Source organism: Eurosta solidaginis, chromosome 1 (genome assembly GCF_040869045.1).
Source record: "Eurosta solidaginis isolate ZX-2024a chromosome 1, ASM4086904v1, whole genome shotgun sequence".
Taxonomy (NCBI): Eukaryota; Metazoa; Arthropoda; class Insecta; order Diptera; family Tephritidae; genus Eurosta; species Eurosta solidaginis.
In genome coordinates, this window is record NC_090319.1 from 328329912 (window position 1) to 328344692 (window position 14781).

Below are 14781 nucleotides of genomic sequence, written 5' to 3' on the forward strand. Positions count from 1 at the left end.
AAACCAATTTGAGCATTTTAAAGGATTGAGAGGAAAAGAGAGAGTAAAGAGATAGTTTTCAAGAAGGTGGAAGCAACGCAACAGAAAGGGATGAATGAGACTCGAGAAGCGAAGAAAACAGTCATGCAGTGAAGGACAAACAGAGGAAAGAAGGAAAGGGAAACAGGGACTGAAAGAGGAAGAGGAAACAGATACTAAAACGCGCTCACTGAATAGTTGAGCCGCATAAGTATGAATTCGACCGGAAGTTTAAGAACGGTCGAAGTACGATTAGTAAATCCAAGCCGTAGTTGTGATCTTATAATTATAATTATATATAAATAGAATGCACCTCTTCAATTTACAGTAGGATCTCCATAAACGCTCTAGAAGTATATTGCCTAAGAAAAACTGAAAAGCCTTTTGGTACGACAAAAGTGATCAGAAAAATGTTTATGTTTTGCTTGTACTAATAGCGATAAAGGCATTCCTTATAGATTTAGAGTACTGTTATCGATGTTGACAATTCTCGCTATCTTATTCGAAAGAGATTGAGGTTGTTACAATGACTTTATTCGACTAGCGCTAGAACGAGATTACTTATAATCTGAAGCTTCCCGTTGAACTAACATATAAGGACCACTTAGAGTATTTATGGTTTTATATACCGCTGGTAAATTTTGCTAAATTCCCTTAAATGCATAACTTCAAACCAATCTACAAAAAATAAATGTACCCAAATGTAGACCAAAACGGGTCTTTATCTCCCTTGTTATAAATGTGGCTGATTTTTGCACATACAACTTTCACGCTTCTCCTACCATCAACCTCTTTACCCTTTCGACTTTGCCTGGCATACAGCATGATGATGAAAAGATTAAGATAAATTATGCATTGCGCATAATTGAAAGTGGTAGCGTTTGTCTTTATCTTTTTTTCGTTTGTCAGCTGGCTGCTGCGGCCAATATTGATGTTATGCTAAAGCGTTGCATACTTAAAGGCGCTTGGTGAGCATTAATTTAAAATTTGAAGCATTTTGTTTTTATGCTGATTTGATTTTTATATTTTTTATTTTGTTCAGGAAATCTGTGAGGGTTTGAATTTTAAAGACAGTGACATAAATTAAGATTTCATAAAATATGTCGGAGGATAGTAATCATTTGTATTTGAGCTTTTTCTCATACCAAATCTTGATGGCTTAACTGTATTACTTTCAGCATCAGACCAAAGATTAAGTCCTTTGACAAGTTGAACTGATTATTCTACAAAGACTTCCCTTAGAGTGCACGTATCCATAGTTTTCATCTTCCTTTTTCTTGCAGCGATAAGGAGCCTTCCGCAAAATTTCGGGGAGTTTTATCGATGTTGATGGTCGTTATGGTACCAATGCGAGTAATATAGAATTTGATATGACCATCTAGGTTATCGAATCCGCTCCTTCCGTGAGAAAATCGAGGTCGCTGGGCCTCATCTGCTATTGGTCTCCTACCATCAACACTAAATTGGGATTTTGAAACCAGCAACTGATAAACTTCTATATTTCAACATCGAGGTTCTCGCAACAGCTCTCAAAATAAAAAGTTACATATTTGAATATATTTAGCAGTATAGTTATGTACCTTTTCTTCTTTTTGTAGCGATAAAGACACTTTCCGAAAGTTTCGAGGAGTGTTACTGATATTGTTTCGGTGACAATCACCATTCGGGTACTTGCCCGACCATGGCGGGAACGATAGAATATTATCACATTGAACCATCTAGGCCACCCCACCCCCTTTCATCTAGTTCCGTGAGGATCTTGGGGTTACCATAATCTCGCCTGCTATGTGTAGGATATATTTTTATTTGTAACGGGATTTCGCTCAGGTAGGCGTGGTTGGAAATTGGGTTGCGGCAGCTTTAATACTAAAGCTTTGTATTACGCTTAACGACCCATTGAATTCCTAGTAATACAATTGTAATGTACTTTCAAACAGAAGGCAGGATACCATCTCTTATGCTAGTTCCTCTGCTCGGAAGTTACTAGCTGAGTTTCGAAGACCAATAGAGAGGTTGACGTTTAGTTGTTCGAAGAAGACATAGACTCCGCAGTTACTTTTGAACCTAACTGTGTAATGTGAGTCAACCTGTGCGCTGTTCGGACGTGTTGCTAAGCGCTTGCTTGCATTTTTGCAAATATTAAAACATTATTGATTGTTTTTGTTTTGCTTGGACACCTGATCTAAAATACCGCATAATTGTGGAAATAGGGTCGATCGCGGTCAACCTAAAGTTCAATGCGCTAAGTGCAGTGAATTTTTTCTTTGCAATGGGCCGGTATTTTGCCTGCTGATATCGACTATTTAAGTGAAACCAATAGTGCTTGTTGCCAATAAATGCTACTTTGAACTAGGTAGGCAATTGAAAAGTAAAGTCCTCTCTCGGCGAACGAAAATCATACTCTACAAGTCACTTATAGTACCCGTCCTGCTATATGGGGCAGAAGCATGGACCATGACAACAGCAGATGAAGCGGCTTTGGGAGTGTTCGAGAGAAAAGTTCTTCGAAAGATTTATGCACCTCTACGCGTTGGCGATGGCGAGTACCGAAGAGGATTTAATGATGAGCTGTACGAGCTATACGCAGACATCAACATAGTCCAGCGAATTAAAACGCAGCGGCTGCGCTGGCTAGGCCTTGTTATGCGAATGAAAGATGATGCTCCGGCCAATAAAGGGTTTCTATCGGAACCCGCCTATGGAAGCAGAGGTCGAGGGCGGCCCCCACTCCGTTGGAAGGACCAGGTGGAAAACGATTTAAACTCCCTTGGTGTGACCAATTGGCGCCGGTTGGCGGAGCAAAGGAGCGACTGGCGCGCCTTGTTGGACGGCCATAACCGTTCAGACGGTTAAGTGCCAATTAAGTAAGTAAATAATAGTGCTTTCGGCGGCCACCGTGGTGTGATGGTAGCGTGCTCCGCCTATCACACCGTATGCCCGGGGTTCAACTCCCGGGCAAAGCAACATCAAAATTTCAGAAATAAGATTTTTCAATTAGAAGAAAATTTTTCTAAGCGGGGTTGCCCCTCGGCAGTGTCTGGCAAGCGCTCCGATCGTATTTCTGCCATGAAAAGCTCTCAGTGAAAACTCATCTGCCTTGCAGATGCCGTTCGGAGTCTGCATAAAACATGTAGGTCCCGTCCGGCCAATTTGTAGGGAAAAATCAAGAGGAGCACGACGCAAATTGGAAGAGAAGCTCGGCCTTAGATCTCTTCGGAGGTTATCGCGCCTTACATTTATTTTATTTATTTATTTAATAGTGCTTTTCACTGTAAGGTTTGTGCGTGTGAACGGCGTCGCTCTATTCGCTCGCCAACCCCCGCTGTCATCAATAAATACAACTGCAAATACAATAAGTGATTTGTCTTCGCTGGGAAGATTTCGCGAAGCTTCATGTTAAACAGCCATTGCCTTAGACCAGCTTTCGTTTTCGCTCTTTGTCTGACACTCATGTTCATGACGCTTCATCATCACCTTCAAACACCTTCTAATATACATAGTATATCATTAAATAATCTATATACATATACAAAATTCAAATTATGTATGTATGTATGTATGTACATATGTAGGTATAGATCGGGTTGCGTCCTAAACGGATCGACCGATCACAACCAAATTTGCACAACCCACTTGAAACCTTTCAGGGATGGTCGTAGGCTAAAAATAATTTCTATATATAAAAGGGGCGTGGCACCTGCCATACAAATGGAATCTTTGATACCGCATAACTCTGAAGGTATTCATGCTAGAACATTGAAATTCAGTAAGGAGTTATATGAGGTCAATCCCTAACACCACCAAGAAAATGTGGGGTGAGGGAGAAGGGGGCGTGGCACCTTCCATACAAATGGAATATGTCATACCTTATATCTCTGGATGTAGTAATGGTAGGATAATAAAAATTGGTAAGGAGCTATATGACGTTAAGTCCTAACATCTCCAGTAAAATGTGGAATTGGAGAAAAGCAGGCGTGGCACCTTCCCTACAAATGGGATGTTTGAGAACTATGGCTGCCGTACAAACTTAGGTTATTTTAACAGCTAAAGTTTAACTACAGACTTGAGTTTGGCTGTTATTTCGTTTGGATGTTTAGTAATCTTCCGCCGTTAAATTTCTTGGTGAGTTTATCCCCATCTTCTATCTATTCCATTGACACAGTCGTGGAAGAAGCGCAAGCTGTGCATTGTCCGTTTGAGTTTCTTAACTCCATGGAGCCACCAGGAATTCCTCCTCATCGATTGATCCTTAAAAAAGGGTCCATAATTTTATGCTTCGTAATTTGGATCCTCCGCACTTATGTAATGCGACAAGGCTTATCATCACAAAACTTCCAATGTCATTGAAGCAATGATTTGATCGGGACATTTCAAAAAGATATGCCTTTAAATTTCAAACGCCTCAAATTTCCTATTAGGTTTGCTTTCGCAATGTCTATCAATAAAGATCAAGGACAGTCATTAGCTGTAGTAGGAGTCAATCTTACCAACTCATCTTTGACCCATGGCCTCTTATAGGTAGCCTTCTCCAGAGTTAAATAAAATAAATAAATGTAAGGCGCGATAACGTCCGAAGAGATCTAAGGCCGAGCTTCTCTTCCAATTTGCGTCGTGCTCTTCCTGATTTTGCCTACAAATTGGCCGGACGGGACCTACATGTTTTATGCCGACTCCGAACGGCATCTGCAAGGCACTCTGACTGAGAGCTTTCCATGGCAGAAATACACCCGGAGCGCTTGCCAAACACTGTCGAGGGGCGACTCCGCTTGGACAAATTTTCTTCTAATTGAAAAACCTTATTTCTAAAATTTTGATGTTGCTTTGTCCGGCGTGTGAACCCAGGGCATACGGTGTGGTAATCCAGAGTTGGCTCATCGAAAAATCTTTTTATTTATACTCCGAATAATATTACAACAAATATTGTATATCCTATGGGTTTCAGCAATACCTAAATTCCCAAATACACAACCCTAAAATAAGTTTAAAATTTGTGTTATTTATTTTGCATATTTTTATAGAAACGTGCGGTAAAACCCACGGGCATAAGCTAGTAATGAGATAAAAACTGCTTCTGTGTCTAAAGCGTTGATCAACAGCGCTGGTGGTACTAAAGCCAGTACCTATGCTTCTTGCTTAGTTAATAACAATGACACGCACAACAAAACTACAAACAATACAACAACATCTAAAGCAAATAACACAAATTATGCTGTTGGGTCACAGTCTGTTTATGCGGGTAATAAAGCCAAACGTACAGGTATTAGCAAACGTCGTAAGAAGTTAAGCACAGTGGGTTCGTCAGCTGCATCTACTTCAACTTCTGCATCTACATCAACTACAACAACAATTTCTGCTTCCACAGTTTCTGTGGTGCAACCTGTTGGTCCTAGGGAAGTGACTGCCGTTCCGCCTCGCAGAGCAATTTTTGTTTCTCCGTTGCATGCTTCATTGACCGTTGATGATATTTCAAATAATTTATAACACCGTCCATCCATATTATATAGCCTCTCTATTCGATCCTCACCTAAATTTATATTAGTAAAAGGTATACTGTTAAGGTATAATGTCTGTCGTGCTGGGGTTAGCCTTAACCAACTCAAATCTCGCAGGATTTCACTTAACATATGGAAAAATGAGCTTACTACTGCTATAAAAACGCCGTATACATATAATAGATCTTAGAGGAGAGAACTCCGATCTGTGTTGCCTCTCTTTCTGTGTGTGTGTTCCTGTGTTGTCCCTTTTCACGGCCGTTTGTTTTCTATCCTGTTACTGCGTCACCATTTCAGGCCTGCTGTTTCGTGTGATCCAAGCTCCATGTTTCTGTTTCTGCTACTTCCCCTTTGAAACCCAGCTTCTTTAAAGTTGGGTATTGATCCGTTTAGCTACCAGCTGAACCTATTTGGCTGCTGTGCTTATGTTTTTGATGTACTAAGGATGGTACAGCCGTATACACTGGTACTCAAGCGTCTCTTTACAGGAGGTTTCTGGCCTTCGGGCGCCGTAACACTTGGCTGCGGCTGTCGAAGCTTTCGTTTATGTCTATGTAAGTGTTATGGGTATTGGATGGTACTTTCCCACCTATAAGCAGCTCAACTAGCCACCCTTTGATCATTCATCTGGATAGGCAATGCTGTTGCCGCTATCCCTAATCTTTAATATTTTCCTTAATTTTTAAGATTTTTTTTTTTCAAATTATCTAGAGCTGGAGCGCATACTACACGACCAAAGAAGTATAGCGTCGTCAAATATTCGACGGACAGACTACCTAGTTCCCTAACTGTTCTTCGATGGATCTCCTACAGCCAGATCCGGAAATGAACAAACTCTACAAGCTGCCAGATCACTGCAGTGTTTTCAGGCGAAAGTAGTAGCCATGCCTTAAGCAGTAGAAACAATGGAGGAAGAAAGCATAAGCTGCATCCACGCCAATTTTTACATTGGCAGGCCAGCAGCAATTGAGAGTGTGTTACATTGTAAACAATCTATGGAAAGAATCGGGATGGCCAGAAACACTCATCTATATTGGGTTCTTGGGCGCATGATAATAGATAGAAATGAAAGGCGGATGAGCAAGCACTGTAGGCAGATGGTGGGTATTATAACTTATGCTGTCAAATGCCTTTAAATAAGGCCTGGTCAGTGATAGCAGATAGCATGCTTTGTGCTCGTTCCATGCGCTCGCAAGGCTAAGACTCACATTACTAAGAGTGGAACAGCAAGTGGCATGGGTCCTACAAAGCTTCAAATATATGCCCAGAGGACGGAGTTATTTTATAAAATACTGTAACGAATTTACTGCAATTCCCCTTATTTGCAATCCTCTGCTAACGTTCGAATCACTAAACTGTTGAATAAATGACACCACCATTCAATAATGCAAAATGGGCTTTATTAAAGTACTTCACAATAACACTTATAACTCACAACTAATAGCTTGCTTAAATGAAACTGATAATACTGCTATTGCTCGCTAGATAGCGTCTTAAATCCAACTTATTGTCGCGCCTCTACTGTTGCTGCTTTTATACTGTGCGATTTCCTCGTTGCATCTTCTAGGCGCTTCCAGAATTTACTTAGTTACTGGTATATAATTATATCTACAGATGCACGTGTGTAGCTCTCAGATGTGCGTGTATTTGTGAGCGACACTTCCACAATTATAATTGCATACTTTAGTGAGCATCTCAGATAAATATCTGCATGTGTTTGTGCGTTGCTTCTCCGCTGCGTGTACGTACATATATGTAGACATAATGATTGAATTACTGATGTGCATACAAGTCACTGCTTGGCATCGGCTTAGAGATGACAGTACCCCTTAGCGTTGCTAATATTCGTAACAATACGTTCTGATTTTTTATGGGGTTTTTCAGTTTGGTAGTTAAACATAATTTTTGTGACACTTCGGACTCACTTCAGTCGATGTGGTGCAACTTCAGTTCAACTTAAATCAACTTAACCTAAGCTTTTCAATTATTTAAGTTTCTTTACTGAAACATTTGGGATTTCAAAAATCATAAAAAGAAATAAATAATTACTTAGCTTGAATTTTCGTAAAGCGCTAGCAAAGTTGAGAACTAATTTGTGAAGAGCATAAGTAACACAAATATTATTGCTCTCAAAGCAGACCGAGTGCAAAGCAGTCATGTAAAAAAAAATAGAAAAATACAAAACTTTGCGTCACTTTTAATTTAAACTTTTCACTTTAAAAACTCTGATACGTCAGGTGTGCACGCATCTGGCGAACTTTTCCCTTTTCACAACTGACGCTACTAATTACAACAATTTATTTCCCATTTCGTTACAGATTCAGCTAAAGTAATGACAAGCTACAGCTGCAAAAATAAAACAAGAAAAAGCCCATAAAACTCACAAAATGTGTGATGGTATTTCACAAACAAGCACACAAAAAATACGAAGCTACAACAAAAAAAGGCATTGTAACACGTCGTAATGATGCTGCATTATGCCAAAACAAACGCAGGCAAAAACAACAAAGCAACTAAAAACATAAATAACAGCAACTAAAATAGAAGCTATTAGAGAGATAACAAGCGACATTAAAAACCAGTAACAAGCACTTGACATTTTTAAAATGTAATCAAACGTCAACGAGCAGCAAAGCAAGCATTTTTTCATGGCATAAATTTAGGCGCGTAGACAAGAACATTTTTTTTTTGTGTTTCTTATGCGCATTTTACGAGCATTTGACATAAACAAATTAACAGTTAAAGAAAAGAAATAAAATTGAAATGAGAAAAAAGTGCAAACGAATATCTCCATGAAAACGGCTAGAACAAATAAAATTTCAATAGACAACAGCAATATCAGCGACATCTACAGCGTACGTGAGTAAAAGCGCCTGGAAGAAGATACGAATTAAAGCGAAAGGCGACCTAATTCAATTGTATGCGCCAAATGAGCGGCTGGGTTAACAAATAGATGTGACAGCTTCAATGGACAAGAGAAAGTAGGCGAAAAAAATTATGTAAAAATAAGTTACTGCGGAGCAGCAGGGGGATACGGAAATGAACGCATGTGGAACAACGTAGGAAAATGCCTGCGGATCAACAAATGAAAATTTCATATAAAAGAAGAAAAATTACCGCTGCTAAATAGAATATCGTACTAATAACAGAGAGGCAGGAGAATACAGCGAAAGAAAGTTTGAATATATATTTGGATAATTGTTTGACTTCATGTATTGTTGGTATGTGCAATGAAAGTGAAATAGTAAAACGTGACACACATTTTTAGAGCAGAAGAGTTTTCGTGTGTCTTTTCATGTAACTGCGAAGCTGAAAGAAAATAAATGTCAAAAGCGAAAAATAAAAAAAGAAAACTCAATACGGGAGTGTCTATTAAAAGCAGTTAAATGTGCCAAATTTACACAAAAATGCAGCATACTTTTAGGCTCTCAAAGTGACGAGGTTAAAAAATTAAAGACTCACTTGGAAAAAACATTAAGTAACTGCATAAAACTCAAAGACTAATAAAATATTTTACATAAAAATTTTAATTTATAAGATACTCAAAAGTTAGCATCAGTTTAGGAGCGCTGTTCGAGTGATGAAGAGCAATAAATAAAGAAAAAAACTGAGCTGAAAGTAAACACCAGTAACAAATACATAACAGTTGCCAAATTTAAAAATACAAACTACCAAAATTTGCATACTTTTAGGCCCAAGTATTAAAGTGAGCGCCAGGGTTATAATTTTTTTAGTAAACTGAAGAGTTTAAGAAAAGAAAAGTTGTGCTAAATCATTTTTTATTAATTTTCTGTGTTTAATAAACAAAATGCATTCCAAAGTAAACAAATACAAAATTGCATTAAGACATTGCATACACAAAGGCATAAGCAACAATTAAAGTTCGACCATAAACATATAATTTTTTTACAAGTGCGTACTATAATTAGTTAAAAAACTATATGTCAGCCAAAACAAGAGCGAAATATCTGAATTTAGTATAACATACTTTTAGGCGCTGGAAGCAAAAGAGATCTAAACGGTTATATTTTTATATAGCCAAATTTTTTAAAAGTTTTGATGGAAATAAAACATAATGATAAGAAACTACAGCTGTAGCCACATATATAAATAACAAAAAAAAAATGCATATAATTTTAGGCGCAGGTATGAAATGCATACTGAATGAATACTAAAGTGAAAACCTCCATTAGTAAAATAAAAATTGTTAAAATTTTCAGTAAAAGTAAAACTTTAAAGTTTAAAACAAAAGCGACAGAAACTTCTACTACAAACATAATGCGAACGAGTTATAAAATGCGCCGGAAAGTAGACCACTCTCCGCAACACTCTGCAATACGCTCCTACAAACCAAACACTCTGAGTATGATTTCGCTCTCAGTAGCATTTATATTCTTCCTCTGCGCTGCAAGCACGCACGCAGCTCCCAAATTGGATACACAACTCAAGCTGCTAATTAATGACGATGAACTGCTAATGCAACCGGAAAATCATGCGCAAGCTGTTAACGTCGTAACGCCACTTAATCATGCAACAGCAAACGATCCTATTGATCACCTAAAGTTATATCGCAGCCAATTGAAACGGCTATCTTACGAAACAATACACCGTATATTACGCGATGAGAACGAACCAAACTATAGACATGATAACGCACGTTACTATCAGAAACGTTCTTATAAACCAGTGCATGAAGTTGTAAGGAGAGCGGCACCAATGCTACAAGAACTAACTAACACCGCAACGACAACAGCAGTGACAGCAGAAAAACCAGCACAACACACGCTCACGCTCAACCACGTACAGTTACGCAGGTATGATGCTGAGCACGATTATCATGGTGATTGCAGTGCGATCTATGAGCTAGATTTGAGTAATAATCGTTTGCAAATGCTGAATTTGAGCGCTTTTACAGCGCTGCGGCATGTTGAACTTGCTAATAATGCACTAACAACAATACCATTGCATGGAAGAGAGAGCGCGGCGAGTACAATACAAATACTCAATCTTAATAACAATCAAATCACATATGCAATGAATATTAGCAGCACCACCTTGCATGAACTACATTTGAGCGGCAATCAAATCACTCAACTTTCTCATCTTAATCTCTCCATGCTGAGCGCGCTGGAGACGCTCGATCTCTCTTGTAATCACATTACAGAACTTGAGACGGCTTTCTTTCCGCAACGCATGCATAATTTGAAATATTTGAATTTGGCTAACAATCGCATTGGTACTATTTATCGTGAGACTTTCTACAATTTGCTCAGTTTAAATACATTACTCTTGAGTCATAATAATATTAGCGATATTGATTATGAAACATTTTTATCTTTACCAAATTTACAATATCTCGATTTGTCGTACAATCAACTGCATGGCGAGGCAATACGTGCATTGCAGGGTATACCCGATTTGGTGCGTCTCTCAATCGCTTACAATCCTGAAGTGGGTACAGCTATGCAGGAATTTGTTGCATCATGGAGCTTGAAGGAATTGGATGCAAGTGGCACGGGCTTATGTCAAATACCAGCAGCGTTGGCCCAATCTGTGAGGACACTCAAATTGACGGATAATTGGTTGAAGGTGAGTAGTTAGCACGAAGCAGTTTTCGTTTCTAGCATAATAGTTATTTTGGTTGAGCAAAGCGATTCAAACCTAGAATAAGAAGTAGGTATGGGTCACTCTAAGTCGGTTCTGTTGAATGCAGTATAGTCCGTTCGTTCATTTGCTGCTAAACTCGGTAGTCGATTGGAATACCTGTGGCGCCCCTGTGTCTTTATTCATTTACATAACAGGACGTAACAAACGAAATCGTTGGGCTTTATTTCACTACCACGCGCTCGAATATCCCTCAGATTACAGCGAAAACCATCGCGAAACTATCGTCTGACTATTTCGAAAATAATGCTGCAATTATCCAAAGATAGCTTTGAAATAGTCCAGAAAACAAAACTTAAATCTTCCGAAGAAACTCCAAAAAAAAACCTGAAATAACTAAGAAATACCCCCACAAAGAGTCCTTTCGAAATAATTTGGAAACAGTTAAGACATGATCCAGAACCAATCCCAGTTTGATCCATACAATGTCTTGAAATAAATTCGACACGATTCCAGAAACAAGAAAAAAGTTTGGAAATCATTCTGAAATTGTCCCAAAGCAGTTCTTAAGGGATTTTTAAATAATCCAAAATTTATCCGAAAGAGTGTTTTCGATTCAGAACCAATCCCTGTTTGATCCAAACACACTCTCGAAATAAAACCGACACGACCTAAGAAGTAGCACCAAAAACAATCTTAAAATTATTTTCAAATTGTCATAAAGCAGTTCTGAAAGGACCTCTTAAACTACCCCGAAATAGTTCAGAAGTGATCCCGAATATGCCCGAAGTAGTCCTAAAATAACACGTAAAGTAATTGCGAAAGTAATTTGCAAGTATGTACTTCCGTTATTATCCAGAAAACAATTTCGAATTGACAAAGAAAGTATTGCAGAAGCGTGTCCGATATGATCCTTTAAATAAACATCAAATAGACACGAAACTATTCAAAAATAAGTAGAAGCGAAATAATCGTTAGACAGTTCCAAAATAATACTGAGGCAGTTCCAAGAACAGTACTTAAATTATCCCAAAACAACTCTAAAATGATGCAAAAACACTCGGAAACTATATCGAAAACAAATTTTTCCCGAAACGGTACTGAAACAAAAATCCAGATTAATTCTATATTGATTAAATGATAGTATTCAAATGATCCTGAAATAGTTACGAAACGTTACCAAAAAAATACTAAAAGACGCTAAAAAAACTATTGCTTCGAAATGATACTCAAACAATTCCGAAAAAGTCTCGAAAATACCAAAGTAGTCCTATAACAATCCGTAAAATAGTCCCCAAAGAATACCGAAGTAATCCGGTGGTAGTTTCGAAATGGTATCGAACACAATGTTGAATTAGTCCCGTTATATTTATGAAAACAATCGTGAAATCATAAAGAAACCAAAAATTATCTGTTCCAAAATGATCTCTAAAATAAACTCAAAATAGTCTGGAGATAATCCCAAAATGATCTTGAACTCATCAAAAAATAGTCCTAGAACGATCCCCAAAATAGTCTGGAAATAATCCTTAAAACAATGCCAAATGGTTTTGAAACTACCCGAAAGTTGTACGAAATAATCCTACAGTGCTCGCGGCACAACAGCCGGAAAGAAAAAAGGTTTAGATCTTAATCAAATTGCCTAAAATCAATATCCTTCTTTTATTTTCCACATTTTAAGAAAAAACCTTGACAACTTTGCTTGCTGAAGCTTTGCAAAGCAGTCTCAAAAACCTTTTCGAAAAAATTTAAAAATTAGAGAAAATTTCAAACTTTTCATTTCGAGTTTTCTGAATTTTTTGATTATGTATTCAGCTTTTTGTCCCAATCAATTTTACTCCAATTCGCATTGATTTTTTTAAATTTTCTCTTAGGACTTATCAGATTTTCATCCATACGACGCATAGCATTATTTTTTATAGGGAAGAAAATCCGAAATAATTTTCGAAAAAAAAGTTTGTAATTTATCAGTCAAACCAAACACCGCTGAATAGCTAAATGGTTAGCGCAGCGTGCCTAAAGCGTACTGGCGATGAAGGCTTAGCACCCTTCGAAATGGATCTATCTGCGCAGCTATGACAGGTTGTCTGAAAAATTTTCTACCTACTATTCCAAAAACAAAATACAATTTTTCAATTATAGAAAAATTAAAAAACCAATAATCATTACAAAATTATTGTTCTGGCCTTGAGCTCGTTTCGAACCTTGAAAACAAGTTTGTCAAAAATCAATAGGTTGAGAAACCTATAACCTGTACTTTCTTAGGATAAAATTGATTGGGTTACAAAACTACATACTCAAAAAAATTGAGAAAATTGTTAATAAAAAATTTCAAATTCTGTCAAGAAAACTTTATCGATTATTCGAAAATTTTTGAATATTTTTTTGGGATTGCTTGCATAGATGTAGTTACCAAATTCATAAAAAAAATTCCTAAATTATCGAAAATAAAGAAGGATTCAATTACTACGAAGCTTTATAAAAATTACCACTGCTATTTTCGTGTTCGCAGCTGTATGTGAAAAGCTCTATATTGAGTGGGCGCAACCAAGGAAGCGCACATGTTTTAAGCTTTTACAGCATTTAAAACATAAAATGGGAGCACAAGCACAAGTGAGCTTTAAAAATAGAAATTTCAAAATATACTGTGAAACAACAATGGAAAATAGTACATAGCGGCGAATGTGCATATAAAATCGAACTTATAAAATTGGGGCAATTGAAGGCCACAATATTGGTTATGGAGCAAATATCGATGTTGCACGCATGAGTTCACACACGCACATTTCAGAAGTATAACGATTTATGTCAATACACTACTGTTCACATTATAAGGAACAAGATTTAAAATTGTTCCCTGGAATTACTTGAAACTTTTTTATTTGTGGCCTTTTGAAAAGTTTAGCTGAAAGCAGTCTTACCTAAAAAATAAAATAACGCAGGTTGCTTTTTCAAAAACCAACCGATTACACGCAAACATATCTGTACCATCTGGGAAGACGGGTACCGGTACGCATATGTATCATGTTTTCTTTATTATTCAATATAAAAAAGCAGAGTTACATACATAGAAGTAAAATTAATTTAAGCGTGTTAAAAAAGGCAAACTTACACAAACTACAGTTTTATGAATTTAGCAAAATTTCGGTGGATGCAATTCTGTATCGCAATCAATAAAATATAATGCCCAAATTTAATGTTATTCAAAACTTTTCATGAGTTTGTTGAGTTTTTTTGTTGCAGAAGTTTTTTAGCACTGTCCCAGCTTCACATTTTAATTTACGCTTTAACCCTTAAGGGAAAAGGATAAAATCTTGTTCGTTGTTGTACCTATAAATATGAGCAGTAGTGTACATACATCAATATGCTTAGCTGATTAATAGAGCGTAACTCATTTATAGAATACTTAAAAAAATTTGTGTAAATATTATGGACGATTGCTTTCACTGAAAATTTGTACAGATACGACCCACGCAAAAGTGGAAAAAAATTTAAGAACTATTTGCTCTTGCTTATCCAGTGTCTATCTGGCTTGATCCTGCCCTGAAGCGCCTTGTTTGCCGCCTTCCTGTCAAAGTCAATACCTACGAACGTGGGATTCTTTGATCAAATGAACTTCCTAGCTGTTGTTAGTGCTAAATGAATGACTTTGCATCCTGGTAGCTAT

The 14781-nt window shown here is 37.4% G+C and overlaps 1 protein-coding gene across 1 annotated transcript in view; it reads left to right on the forward strand.

The window, feature by feature from the left end:
* 2mit overlaps nt 1-14781 on the forward strand; it is an 82176-nt gene that overhangs the window by 52009 nt on the left and 15386 nt on the right. Inside the window, exon 2 of the mRNA XM_067762088.1 lies at nt 7829-11099. Within this exon, the coding sequence (XP_067618189.1) occupies nt 9675-11099 (1425 nt within the window). The 5' untranslated portion in view covers nt 7829-9674. The remainder of the gene's footprint in view (nt 1-7828; nt 11100-14781) is intronic.